This window comes from Vitis riparia, chromosome 15 (genome assembly GCF_004353265.1).
Source record: "Vitis riparia cultivar Riparia Gloire de Montpellier isolate 1030 chromosome 15, EGFV_Vit.rip_1.0, whole genome shotgun sequence".
Classification (NCBI taxonomy): Eukaryota; Viridiplantae; Streptophyta; class Magnoliopsida; order Vitales; family Vitaceae; genus Vitis; species Vitis riparia.
In genome coordinates, this window is record NC_048445.1 from 5,727,774 (window position 1) to 5,742,177 (window position 14,404).

General features: G+C 32.6%; 1 protein-coding gene across 1 annotated transcript; it reads right to left on the minus strand.

Moving 5' to 3' along the window:
• Window positions 1-4,434: 4,434 nt before the first annotated feature.
• On the minus strand, window positions 4,435-13,901 carry LOC117932394 (AT-hook motif nuclear-localized protein 1-like). Its single transcript, XM_034853638.1, has 6 exons — window positions 13,603-13,901; window positions 12,357-12,770; window positions 10,265-10,332; window positions 6,507-6,638; window positions 5,478-5,639; window positions 4,435-5,129 (listed from the first exon to the last, which is right to left on the minus strand). The coding sequence occupies exons 2-6, from the start codon at window positions 12,700-12,702 to the stop codon at window positions 4,833-4,835; spliced, it is 1,005 nt and encodes a 334-aa protein (XP_034709529.1). The 5' UTR covers window positions 12,703-12,770; window positions 13,603-13,901; the 3' UTR covers window positions 4,435-4,832.
• Window positions 13,902-14,404: the final 503 nt, after the last annotated feature.

A 14,404-nucleotide genomic window follows, 5' to 3' on the forward strand; every position in this document is an offset into this window, starting at 1 on the left:
TTTCGGGTTTGTTTATATTGTATATTAGTTAAGACGCGATAAACTTATGATGGAATCCCTGTGCTTCTGCTTGTTTGCACAAAACCGCTCCTGTCTGATGCAGTGTGACACTTATCTCTGATTTGGGTCTTTCAATTGCTTAGATACCATTCTATCTACAGAAAACTTAGTGTGATTTAGTATTCTTGAGATAGAAAACTAATGAGGTCAAAATCACTATCCTATGTCCTAACACATCATATTCACATGGGGTCAAGATGTGTTTCAATAATGTAATTATATGCACGTCATGTAATTATTCTGATGATAATTAATAATCAATGAATACATCTTCCGACCTTACCTAATCGACCCAACTTGGTCCTGGTCTCGTGCCTTAGATCTGGAAAATCATACAAGACAAAGTAATTTATTATGAGTTTACTTCATCAAGGAATCATTTGAAGCTGACATTTCCTGTAATCACACTTCATTTTTTCTTATTCCCCTGTTGGAATCTTGATGTTAAAATTTTGTATATTAATTATGAGTTGAATGTTGATATTTATTGATACATGCATAGAATTTGTGTTCTCCAACTACTGCAGTTTTAACTCCTAGCTAAGTCTTTCTAGTGTTCATCAACAACCTTAATTTAGGCCTTTGCTAAATTTCAAGACTTTCATAAGGACTTAATATTTTGATTAAGAAGACTTTGGAGCAAGATCTTCTGATAAAAATTCTGTAGTCAAGCAAAAATTTCCATGTTCAGGTTGGTGTTTTCAGACTTGAGATGTGTTGACTTGGGACCTATGACTTATGAGACAATTCCAGTCTTCTAATCTTAGTGCAGTGCTTCTGCTCACTTAATTTATTGTGTGGTTGTCATTCTTTATTGAAGCTACTTGAATAAACTACCCATTGATCCATTTAAATGCAGAATAGCTGATTACTTTGAAATCATGTGGCAGTCATTCTTAATAGTTGTATTGAAGTTATGAGGAAACCACCTTCTCTAGCCTTATGCTTACGTTTGGTTATGTTTGGTCTAGAAAAGAAAAAAATGTTAATTTTTTTTTTTATAATTGGTTATTTTATAGAAAATATAAAAGAAAATCAAATATAATTAAGATTAATTAAAAATATATATATATTTTCAAATTATTTAAGGTCTGTTTGGTCATGTTTTCTAAAATTTGTTTTTAAGTTAAAGAATAAAAAAATAGTTTTTAAAAACAAATTTAAGAAAATATGACCAAATAAGTCTATGTTTTTCTTTTATTTTTAAAAACTAGTGAAAACAACTTCTACTTGTTTTCTAAAAATTGTTTTCTATTTCATTTTATTTTTAAAAATTGTTTTCAGAGAACCACAGTTAAATAGTGTTATAAATATTTAAAACAGTTTTCTATGTTTTAAAATAGAAAATTGTTTTTAAATCACACAACCAAACATGCTTCGTATCTTTATACGAAGGAGTTAAAATAAGTGAAATGAGTTTGAAATAGTATATAAAAATAATTTATATACTTTAAATATATTTCTTCTTTTCGCTTATTTTTTATTTTCTTCTACTTTTCCTTTTTATTTTCTTTTCTTCATATTTCCTCTCAAATTTTCTGAGAACTAAACATAGTTTAACAAGTTTGGAATCCATTTGTATTTCTAAAGTTAAGGTTATGTTTGGTTCCTCAAAATATTAAAGGGAAAGAAAATAGGGAGAAAGAGTGGAAGGAAAAAAAAAAAAAAAAAGTCAATAAATTATTTTTATATATTATTTTAAACACATTTAAGTAATGTTTTTTTTATAAAAATAGTATTCTTATTTGTTTCAACCATCCATGATGTAGAAGAAACAACTTAAGAATTACTAAATATGGGACTATGGAGGCACATTCAATCCTGAGAAAGGAAGATTTAATTGATTATTGAGTCAAATAATTTAAGCCAAAGCATCGAATGAAAGTTTTTTCATTTTTGAGGAAGTGCATATTTTATATCTTTAAGTACAAGACGATTGAACTTTAAATCTTTTCTAAAGATATCCTAAAATTTCAAAGTAATAACTCTTCTGAGGTAATTTGAAAATCCATAAAGTTCTAATTAATATTAATTATATTTAATTTTCTTTCATATTATTTTTAGTAAAACAAATATGAGAATTATTTTCCAAGTATTTTACTAGAACCAAACATTCTGATCATTATATAATTTAAAAAAAAATTAAAGATATTTATATATTAAGTCTGATAAATTATAAATCTCCGATAATTTGAATTCAACATATCAACGTTACTCATAGTAGGCTTTCCATGAATATTTACACCGATAAAATTGGGACATTCATGGGAAAACAACAAAAATGAAAGAGTGAAAAAAAACCAAAAAAAAAAAAAGAAAGGAGATAGCACAAGATAAGACTGTACACATTACAAACAAAACTTGTAAGTTAATGCCTTGGGAGAGAGCTAGCTAGAGCAGGAAAAATGTGATTCAGGAGCAGCAGCTGGCAAGCAAAGAAGCCTTTCATTGTATAACTCCTCCCCCCATTTTCTATACACCTTGTCTATGAATTCTTGGACCCTCCTCTCCAAATCTCTCCGCTCTTCCTCATCTTCATCACTATCAACTTCACCTTCACTGCAGCCACCCTCATTATCTTCCTCATAACCATCAAAACCATGATACTCATCCCTGTGTTCATCATCATCTTCATCATACGCTTTATCATTTCCTGCTTCTTCTGTGTCTTCAACCTCATACACTAAAGAAGGAAGCGAAGCCAAAAGCGAAAAACCATGACTCTCATCATTCTCATCACTTTCATCATTTACTAATTCTTTTCCAATATCATCAACTTCTTCATACACAGGAGGAGGAGGAGGAGAAACAGAAAGCGAAAACAACTGATCATGGTCCCTCTCAGATGGTTTAGAACTCCCAACAAGTATTGCGATGATCACTGCGTTGAACATGAAAAATATGGCCACATGGCTAGACTTCATGAAATTAATGAACTTGCAGGTGGAAGCCAGAAGGCCATGGTGATGGGAAACAAAGTATAGTGAGGTGAAGAAGATGATAGATTTAGTAAGAAAGAAAAGGAGGAAAACAAGTGTAAGTATTTTAACCATCTTATCGCCCTTGTATGCAGTAGTACCCAAATTGGGTTTTGTGAAAATCTTTTCCACTCATGTGAAGGATGATGAATGATTTTTGGAGGCTTTCTTTGAGTAGTTATATAGCCCTGTGTAGGAACTTGCATAAGAAAATATTAGGAAATTTTCCTGGAAAACTACAAGAAAGTCTACCTCTAGAAGCAAAGAGGAGTTTTAATTGTATAATCACCTAGAAAATGACAAGTACTAAAAACAAATAAAAGGGTTTAGTGGGAACACAGGAAAGTTCTTGGCACTTCTCTGGTATATAAGAAAAAAAAATAGAACGATAACCAAAATAAATAAATAAATAAAAGAAGAAGAAGAAGAAGAAGAAGAGAAAGCAGTATTTTAAAAGTAAAAACCATAGACTTGGTCTTCTCTCTGTAACCCATAGGAAAAGCTTGAAAGAAAAGAAAATGATTTAAACCCAGAAATGGAAACAGGTGGAAGTATGTGTGCCCTACAAGGATTTTTAATGTAATTTAATGGGATCATCCTTTGGAGAAGCAAGCTCTTGGGACTTATTTGAAATATGATATGTAAGAAGAGTTGCTTTCAACTTTGCTTGATGGAATACACAATACACAACCCTATCATGCAAGTAAACTGTTATTGATACCGCTTTCAAAAATAGTTTTTAAAAACAGTTTTTAATTGATTTTAAAAGTAAAATGCTGTTTTGAAGCTCAAAAGCAAAGCTTTGTTTCGAAACTCAAATATAAAAAATAATTTTCTTGGTAAGCACTCACCTACAATACAAAAATTTGCAAAACATTAAAAAACTATTTTCTATTCCCCATAAGAGAAAACTGTACTAAAAAATAGCTGACAAAATCATGTCTAAGAAACCCACTGGCTTGTTCAATTGGATTTATTCGAACAGGTTATCTGAAGAACAAATACAATGACACAATCTTATAAAAACAATTTCTATAATATTTCACAAAGAAAAACGCATTACTCAAACCAGGCCCTGTCAAACTTCCAGATGATTTTAAGTAGTTTTAGAAGCACCACCCATCACAGGGAAGCAGAAACTGTATACACTAAACATATTGGGAATCCTTGTAGTGCATCTCATCATAAAGCCTGCCTGCTGAATCTGGTGTCATGTTAGTTTGGAAGTGCAAATCATAGTAGAACAAAGATCACCAATGAACAGAGCCGGTATGCCGGGATAGTTCATTGCCAATGATAGACAGGATTCAAATATCAATTAGGAACATGGACTAGCAGCCTGATAAAGGGGAAGCAGTCAAATAATATAGGGAAAGTTCTTTGTTATCCTGCATCATATGGAAATGATTTAGCTTTAAAACATTCAAGAATTCATAAATTTTTTGTGCTGGATGAAAGCTAGCATGGATCAGTAGTCTTTCAAAGGTCTGAAGATTGCCACAGGGAAATTCAGTCAAAAAAAAAAAAAGAGCAAATAGACAAACAAACCAGGTGCTTTTACAACCAAAGATCCTACAGCTGCAGAAACCTACATAATTAGCCTACTGTCAGATTTGCTGCCTGAGAACAAAGCTTATGGAGAATGAGACGCAACCCTATTTCATCCTATGGAAGTAGTCGATAAGATTACAGACAATTCAGATAAAGAGGGGCAAAACTCATAGTTTCTCGAACATCCAGATCAGGATTCGGAGTAGTCAGTGAGAAATTGAGCCGTTGGTGAGACCTACCAAATTAACCTCCAGGCAAAGATATGTTGATATCTGTTCCTGACTTTCTCGAATCCTGCATGGACTGCATACCGGCCCAATTTTCTCTTTGGATGGAAGAGGGAGAAGCAATGTTTGGCTTTAGGGCACTAGAACTGGGCTGCCCTTGTCCAGCAACACCCTCCTCTTTTGCTGTACTAGTAACGACTGGTGGGGTGGTGGTTTGCACAGAAACTGGAGTGGCAGTTTGTGCAGGAACAGATTTCATCTTCTTTGGCTTCTGTACCGGTGCATTGTCCGGTAGAAAACTCCCAACCACAACCTGATATATGCAGAAAAATGTTAGGGAAGTACTAAAAAAATACTTGTTCAGTAGGGAATTTCAACTATTATCACTTAGGAGCTGTTTGGGATTAGAAAATCATCCCATGAGCCAAGGAGCCAAGGATGACAGCTAAATTCTGGCATGTTTGGTTCAGAAATGTGCCCCATATCCAAAGGCATTTACTGGGGAATAACTTGGGGATAAAAATTCTATATGCCTTTTTTGGATCAGCATTCAGGTGAAGATTGACAGTCATTTAGTAGTAATTCCTAGAAGCAATATGAAGTATGATAACAGATTTCTTTTTTCCTTTATTTTATAAGTAAAAAACAAAAAGGAGCTTACTAGAACAGGACTAGCAGCTATCAGAAGTCCAGCAACTCCTCCCCCAACAACCCGACCATCTGGACTTGCCAAAGAGACACTCATCCCACCAGCTCGATTCCTTGTTCCTCCGCTTTCAGTAGGGACAAATGATCCAGTCAAAGAAAGTATTTCAAAGCGACCCTACAAGAAAATAGGGGAAAAAATAATCAGATTTTCCTTGGAAATGAAATCAGAAATTTGGAAGTTGGAACGGGAACAGAATCAAAACTTAAATACAGCCGAAGAAGTTTTCATTTTTTGCAACTGCCAAAAAATTTTGGAAAGCTCAAAATTATTCCCATGCAGGTAACTGGATCTCCTCAGTCACTTAGCTGCTTTCTACTTTTCAAACACTCTCCATTTGGTCAAAGAACTAAAGAACATCAACTATTGTAAAATCAGTGGAACATCAACTTCATCCTACTACTTCACATCCCAATTTCAGATGATTCAACCTATTTAGAGGAATAGTATGTACAAGTCAGCTTGAAGGAAAGCTATATAAATACATTGTGATGAATAAAATTCACTGTCAAACAGCATTAAAGTGACTTAAACAAAAAAGAAGTAAAAGGGGGAAAATAATATTAATAATATATAATTCCATTAGTTTACTTTCTTTCCCACTTGTCATGCAACTCAAGCTTTTCCCTACTGGAAACTCCATACAAGGATTAACATCAACCATATGATAAATTCTAAGATTAGATCAACCCCACCAACTGAACCTCTACAGCACATCAACTATTGGAGTGTCAATTAATCATCAACTTCACTCTGGAACATAGGCTACTTCATATCCACATTTCAGAGAATCCAGCCAATTGGAAAGAACAGCACAACATGTACAAGTACAGCCTAGAAGAAAGCTATGTAAAAGAATTCCTAATCATCCTTAGGACCAATAAAATTCAATATCGAATTGCCTCCAATGTGATAAAATTAAAGAAAACAAAGAGACTGAGATCAATATTAATGGTATTTCAGGATAGAATAAAAGTGCTAGACCTCATAAGTCAAAGTACCCCCAGAAGAATCTTGCTGACGAAGTGTAACATTTGAAATCACTCCATTAGCCGATAGGATACAAACAGCCCGAGGTCCTTGTTGAGAAAATGATATCAGCTTCATGGTAACATCCTAAAAGAGGTAAAAATTGACATCACACAATAATATCAGAGAGATGAAGTGATACAATTACTTAGAATAATTCATATATCCATTGATAAAATAAATAGAATATGCAATGCTTTTCCATTATGATGATCTTCTTCTGCCTTTCCTACAGAAAAGCTCTCCTCATTTCTGACTCATGTCCAAATGTCCTCATTCCTTAACATTGACTCCTGAAATGCCCCAAATGGCATGCATTCTGAAGGAATCCTTGTCAGCATCTGGGTACTAGTTTCTTGACACGTACTCTTCAATTTCATAGGAAGAACCTATGTCAATCAACAGGGGTGCATGTAGGGGATGCTTATCAGCTATCTCCATTACTTGGGACACGGATTTGATTTCTAATGGGCTCTGTTTTCGTCGTAACCAGAACAGAAAATGTGTTATACAAAATAAAAGACAAAAGAGTGGGGTTCGAAAAGGTTAGCAACTTACCCGCCAAGGTAGCCCAGTTGGTCAGGGCAAACACTAGGGAGTGTGGCTCTAGAAAGTGGCACATGATCCCAGGTTCATATCCTACCACAAATGATACCCTAAATTTACCCGATACTAGTTGTTGCAGGGTGTATTTGATAGATGAGAAGCCATTGTATTGAAAAGCGCCAAAAAGATGGGAAAAGATGGGAAAACCAAAAATACTTATTCCATTAAACCAAACTCAACCAATCAATGAAATCAAATAAGGATATCAACCTATCACTTCTAAACAGTTTGGACCAAGAAAACAAACTACACAGAAATAGGACTTTTAGCCTATGATCAGAGAGCTCCTCATTCTCAAACAATATTTTGTTTCTCTCCTTCCAAATCAAATTTTAGGATATGGATATTATAAAAAAATAAATACATAAATAAAAATTAGGCGATGGAGACTCGACTTAAAAAGGATTTTCAATGATTCTTAGGATATGATATAAGATATGACACAACAAAAGCTAAAAAAATAACATACCCTTGATAAAAAGAAAAACCGCTCTCTTTCTTTTTTGTTTCATCTTGAAGATAAAGGCATCTGATAAGATATCTCCGACGGTGTTTGTTTTTTTAACTTAATGTTGAATGCAATATGCTTTCAAACTTTAAATTATTTGTTTTTAACTTTTTTTCTATTTATTACTTATTTTTTTTAAAAAATTACTGAATAGCCAGAGTCAAATTTGTTTTTCTATCGAATGCTAAAAATAACTTTTTGAAATGACCAAAACACAATTTCAACCCAACCCTATCCTATTAATACTTAATACTTAATAAAAATAAAATAATAAAAAAATAAACAACATAATACTTAATACTATTGAGTTTTAATTTTATTTAGAATTAAGTAAAAAAAACAAAGACCACCTACATCTTATCATGTTAATAAGTTACCATAGATGAAGTTGAAGACTTTAGGCATCTAAAAATAAATTTAATTACTATTTTGTAATTTATTTATTTTTTTATTTTGATTTTTTTGTGTAATTCTAAAATAGTGGTGGGTGCTCCTCCACTTTGATTTTAAGAAGGATGTAAGAGTTTTTTTTTTAAATAAAAATAAAAATTTAAATCTTGATATTCAACAAATAATCACTAATAAAATATTTAGCTATGCATACATCATTATACAATTAAACATAAAAATAATAATATGGATAATGAGATAATATTGATTAATAATAGAACAGGTCATAAAACACTTAAGGTAAAATAGGGCGGGAAATGTGGCTCAACTTGAAATCAGTTAGCACAATTTTGCTAATTTTAAATACTACAATTTAAATAAATAAATTATTATCCTCCAATAAAATAGAACTTTTAGTTTTAGCTAATTTGACATTCATTTAGATGCTTATCAATAACAAATAGTCTAATGTTATCCATATCTAGTTAAGAAAAAGATAGATACCATTTTATTTGAAATTTGAAATTTAAATTTGCACAAAATTTAAGTGAAGTTTAAAAAAAGGGAAAAACACGAAAAATAAATAAATAAATAAAAATAAAGGCACAAATTATGATTTTCTGTAAAAACTAGATATATACCTATCCTTTTTTCTTAGATAATTATTTTAAATGGTATTCTTTTATATTGTAAGTGATGTAGTAATAGTACTTTAGCTAATAACAATTTTCCGCCAAACTGTTGTTTTTTTTATTTTATGTATACAACAATTGACTTTGTAGTAATGTATATAGCATTGGATTTCTGTTGAATACCATCAAACAAGAACAACAAACCAAATAATATTCTTATATGCTAACATAGATTGCAAGTGTGCGAGGGAACTTGCAAATGTAACAAGAACAATTTTTCAGGAAATTGTTGTTTATTGGTTTTTATTTTTTATTTAATGTTTACATTAATTGAATTTGAATTGAACTTCGATCATAAAATAAGAAGATAAGACGTGGATAAGGCTGACCTTTGCACTTGAGGCGAGCCACTCCCCTTGGACCCTAGGGATATATGTTTGCATATAAGAATGTTTATTGGTATGGTTGATCCAAAGTTGCTTAGGAATTTTAATAACATCAGACCCTCATCAATTAGTAGTTCTTGAACTTATACCACTATTTCATTTATAGCTATTCTATTCTAGCCTTCCAATTGTATAATAAAAAATATATGTATATCTATTCTATTCTTACATCGACTACCTCAGAATAACCACCTTCAATCTAATACTAGTGAATAAAGCAACGACATAAGAAAAAGTATGCCTCCCGAATTTCTCCAGATGCTTTGAGCAAATACTGCAAATACCAACCACCTTAAAGCAAAAGAGATATTAGGCGATTAATGTGGCTACTTGGTATTTGGCAATGTTTTCTGACAAGTTATTATCAAGATGTCAAGCAATATTTACCATCCTTCCATGAAGACTCTTAAGCACTACATAACAACATAATCAAAATGGTCCAACCAAAAGAAGGCCTTTTCATATGCTTAACTCTCAGATATGGCCTTCAAGCAGTACATAACAACAATTCCTGACGTGTGGATAAAGGAAATACTCATCTACCAACTGAACATTCAATACTTGGGCTCAAAGGCAAAAATGACATATCCAAATGTTTATGATGTGTCTCATAAAGAAATAAGTTGTTCTGAAATGAGTGAACAGGGAAAACAAAAAGTGAATATCTCAGCAAGGAAAAAATTGTTCTCATATGATAGTAATTTCATCATGCCACTCTCTGGTTTGCACTCTCTTTTTCAAACAATATCAGCACTGTACCACCAGAGCAAAAAATAACCATTTCCTAAGACAAAAAAAAAAGTATGTTCCCATTTTTGTGGTACAAAACAAGGCGTGTCATACACGACCAAAGCAACTCTTGTCATAATTTAATGTTGTTGTAAGAGCCCTTCATCGAAGTAGAGTCTAAAAATTTGACCAAGGGTGACTTCATATGTACTAGAGATTTAGAAATGTAACAATAAAAAAAATAAAAAACTGCTGATATTGGAACAATCATTTACAGCCACAAAATAGTGGACCCCAAATAATTGGCGCTAGGCTTTCATATTCATGAGAAAGATTCACAAAGCAAGCTATTACATTTTAGTAAATGAAACTATTTTTCTCTTTTGTCTAGCCAAAACATACCTCGCCAGCATTAACAGTGATGATATGAGGCGTGAAATTTACACCATCAGAGATAGCAGACCAGTTGCCTACAAAATGGCAATATAAAGAACATTAGTAATTTTAAAACTAAGCATTCATACTAAGCAATAGATTTGATGAATTAGAAACTTGGGCTCTGTTCCTTAGCAGAAAAATGTGGTGGAAACATTTCCTTAATGAACTATGAGGTCATAAAAATAGAAACAACCATGGTTGTCGGCATTCTTCCCTTTATGTTGGACATAAAATAATGCAAATGACCTTCCAAACAACTATCGGAAACAAGGTTCCTACAAAATAGTAGCAAATTGTTATATTAATAGAAAATGTTACGGATGGAACTTGTCATATTGCAATCCAATCCATCTGAAGACCAACTCCCAAAAACTCTAGTGAAACTTAAAAAGAAAAACATTCAAGAATCAATAATTTGATGACTAACAAATTGTTTATTCACATTCAATCTCTGAATTGGATAAACTATTCACCTATAGACAAAAATGAAAGTCTGACTGATAGGAGAAGCCTAATCAGAAATAATTTAGAAATATTATAAATAAAAGAACAAATTCTAAAGGAAAAGTTCCCACAAAATAATAGAAAATTGGCTGTTTTTAGGAAATCCTAAATGTGGTCCATGATAATACAAATCTACATGCACACAGAGAAAAAGACTCAAAGACAACAACGAGTTCCATGATTCAATTATTAGTGAATTAGAAAAAAAGGTTCTCTTTTTAGTGGGAGAAACATAACAAATTTAATCCTCAGTTGCACATGTCAACCTCACATGTTAACATGATTTGTGTGATTTTTCTTAGTACTTTCAGATGTGAAATCTTTTCCTCCGATTCATTCATATAAGAAATTTGTGTAATAATAACTGGTCTGAGATAAATTTGGCTATTATAGATGGCTTGATTTTTCATATTCTCATGCAGGATTCATGAAAGAACAAGACTTTCACCAAACCAAATTTTAGAACTAATATAATGATGCAAATATACAGCATCTAGTACTCTCAAAGGAGCAGTAGGGCTCATCATTTACCATAGATATTAATTATGCTGTGCAGAAAGGGAAAAAAAAGACAATCTAAAGGACTTGGTTCCATCACTTGGAGCTAGCTTTCCCTGACTCAGCTGAAAAGCTATATGGTCTGGACACTGCTTCAAATGGAGGCTAAGATAGATGAATATCAATAATTGGGTTTTAACTGATACCTCACAACAAGACAGGATTCATGGCGCTCCATGTGATAAGGCTAAAAGGAACTCACAGCTATCACACTAGAAGCGCTAATTGTTTGAATTTGACATGCATTCGACAAGGAAATTTCATTTTAGTAGAAGCCACACATAACATAGCTTTCACATACATCAGTTAAATCACAAAAAGCCAACAGTTTACCGTATGGAATCAGGACCAACAAACTTCAGAAGGCATAGAAGCCACAATTTCTCTTTCCTGGACCCAACCCTGTGTAACAAACTTTACCAATGAAACAAATATGCACTGTCAACAAGTTCCATTCTTTCTTTGTCACTTCAGATTACTATGCAATTTCCTCCACATAAAGGCAAGAAACAACGGATTTTAGCAAGAAGAGGAATATTCCTTGCTCATACCAACCCCACAAAAGACCACCCTTTTCTTTATAAAACACCATCCTTTCCTTCCAGATACAAAGGGAAAGCATCTTAAAACATGGTCCCACACAAAAATTCAGCGAGCATTACCAATATCACAAATGCAGAACTCCACAAGAACTAGAGTATACAGAGTAATTACACCATAAACAAAAATTTCAGAAAAGAAAAACAGAGACCAACATGAATATTCATCAAAATCAAATACAATACCCCAGATTTATAGCTAAACTTAATTATATAACTATACAGTTACCATCACAATCAATCATACAGTTATCATTTTTTTTTTTTTTTTGGATAAGTAATCAATCATACTGTTATCATAACAGACAATCAATTCATTGTAGCAATCAAGGTAATCACAACAAAGAACAAACAAGACCTTGAATCTCAAAATGGGTTAGGAAGGCCCCCATTACCTGAATTCTCCGACCCCACTTTTTGTTTTTGCTTGCTTTCGGAACCAACTGGCCGCCCTCTACCCCGCTTTCCAGATGAGAAGTTGCCAGATAGTGGAGCTGAAGATGAAATCGGCATTGGAGACAATGTCATGGAAGCCATTCCATCTGGTTGGTACTTCCTTGGTCTACCTCTCTTCTTCTTCCCCACTGTTCCTGTGAATCCCACACTCACAGGAGATGCATCCACTGCTGGTGATCCAGCAATCTGGCTAGGGTTTTCAGTTCTAGCCACCATTTCATAGTCGGATGGAGCTTCAGCTCCTATCACTGTAACTCCTGAAGTCATGCCTTCCCTTCCCTCCATGCATAACAAAAATTCCTAATTACCACTGAACCTAATAATCCAATTTTCCCGCAGAAACAAACAAATACCTGCAACAGAGAAATTCATCAGGATTTCAAAAAAGAACTAGATTTAAAAATAATAATATTAATAAAACAAAGAAAAGAAGAACAAAATTTAAATTAATCAAAATCACAAAAGTAAAGCATTAATTTAAAAATTGGTGAAATCTACTGCAGATCAACATTTGCTTCAACTTTCAAATATCATTACCCGAAACACAAGCAAGAAAACCCAAAAAAGAAAATTCTAACAAATTCTTAAAAAAAAAAAAAAAGCTGAAATCAGACCAAAAAAAAAAACAGTTTCAAACAACATTTTCTTCAACCTTTAAAAATCTCAAGCTGTAACCCAACCCAGAAATCCATCAAAGTTCCAATAAAAACCAGAATTTCTTTACAAGTCGGATTAAAAAAATAATTTAAACTCACCATTTTCTGCAATCTGTAAAACTCACCTCACAAGAAAACCATAAGAATCTAAACGAAGAAAATCAAAAACTAGAAATTCACTTTTGAAAATCAGAAAAAATTCACCAACTTCTGGAACATGCAGTAAAAATTCACTTTCAAACTCAACATTTTCATCAATCTTCAAGCATCACAACCTGCGACTCAGAACAAAAAATCAGTAAAAAATAAAAAATCAAAGATAAAAAATAAAAAATAAATAAATAAGTGAAAAAAAAAAACCCTTCAACACAAAAAAAAATTCCATAAACAAAAGGGAAAAAAAACACCAAGAAAAAAGAATTCAACCCAAAACAAAAAAACAAAAAATAAGTGAAAAATAAAAAGAGAGAAAATTTTTGAAAAATCAAGCTCAAAATTAAAATCATCTCCAGTCTTCGAAGATCACGACCTGCAAAAGTCACTTCTAACTCGAATTATCTCTTCTCAAGTTGTAGCCGAGACTGTTCCGTGCGAGAGGCGTCAGTCTCTTCCGCATTTGCAGAGCTCACACACTGCTTCAATGGCGTCCTCCGATCACACTCAATTTTTTTCCAAAAAACAGCCGGACGATCATAGAACAAAATCACCGCTTGTTTCCCGACAAAACAATTCTTCGGAAAAACACAAATTAAAAAAAAAAAACCGGTTTTCAGGCGTCCGAAAAACCGCTGGCCGGTTTTTCCGAAGCCTGTCCTTTACAGAGACTACTAGAGAAGGAAAAAAGTTGGAGCACAGAAAAAAATAATAAATAAAAATAAAAATACAGCATATTAATATTTAATACAGAAAAATTTTTATTATTCAATTAATTAATTGCTAAACTCGAAAATTACAATTTGGTTATGAAAATTTTCAAGTCCGAGGAGAAATTAAATTAAATTATTTAAAATAAATAAAAATAAAAATAAAAAACCGGAGAAACGGGCAATTTAGTAAATTCTTGAAAAATAAATGAGAAATAAAAAAATAAATACTTTTAAAAATAAAAATAAAAATATTTGAAACCTTTTTTTGTTTTTATTGGTTTTAAAGCTGAAAAGTTCCATTAAAGAGAGTGGACCTTTTTCTAGGTGCTGACGTGATTTTTGTCGTCTAACTTAACATATGACCTTATCATTGACCGAAAATTACTGATTGTGCCACTGGAGGTTTTAGAGCGTGTCCTTTTGTGATGATAATATTTTTTGTGGGGTGTGGGGTTGGTGAGCGCT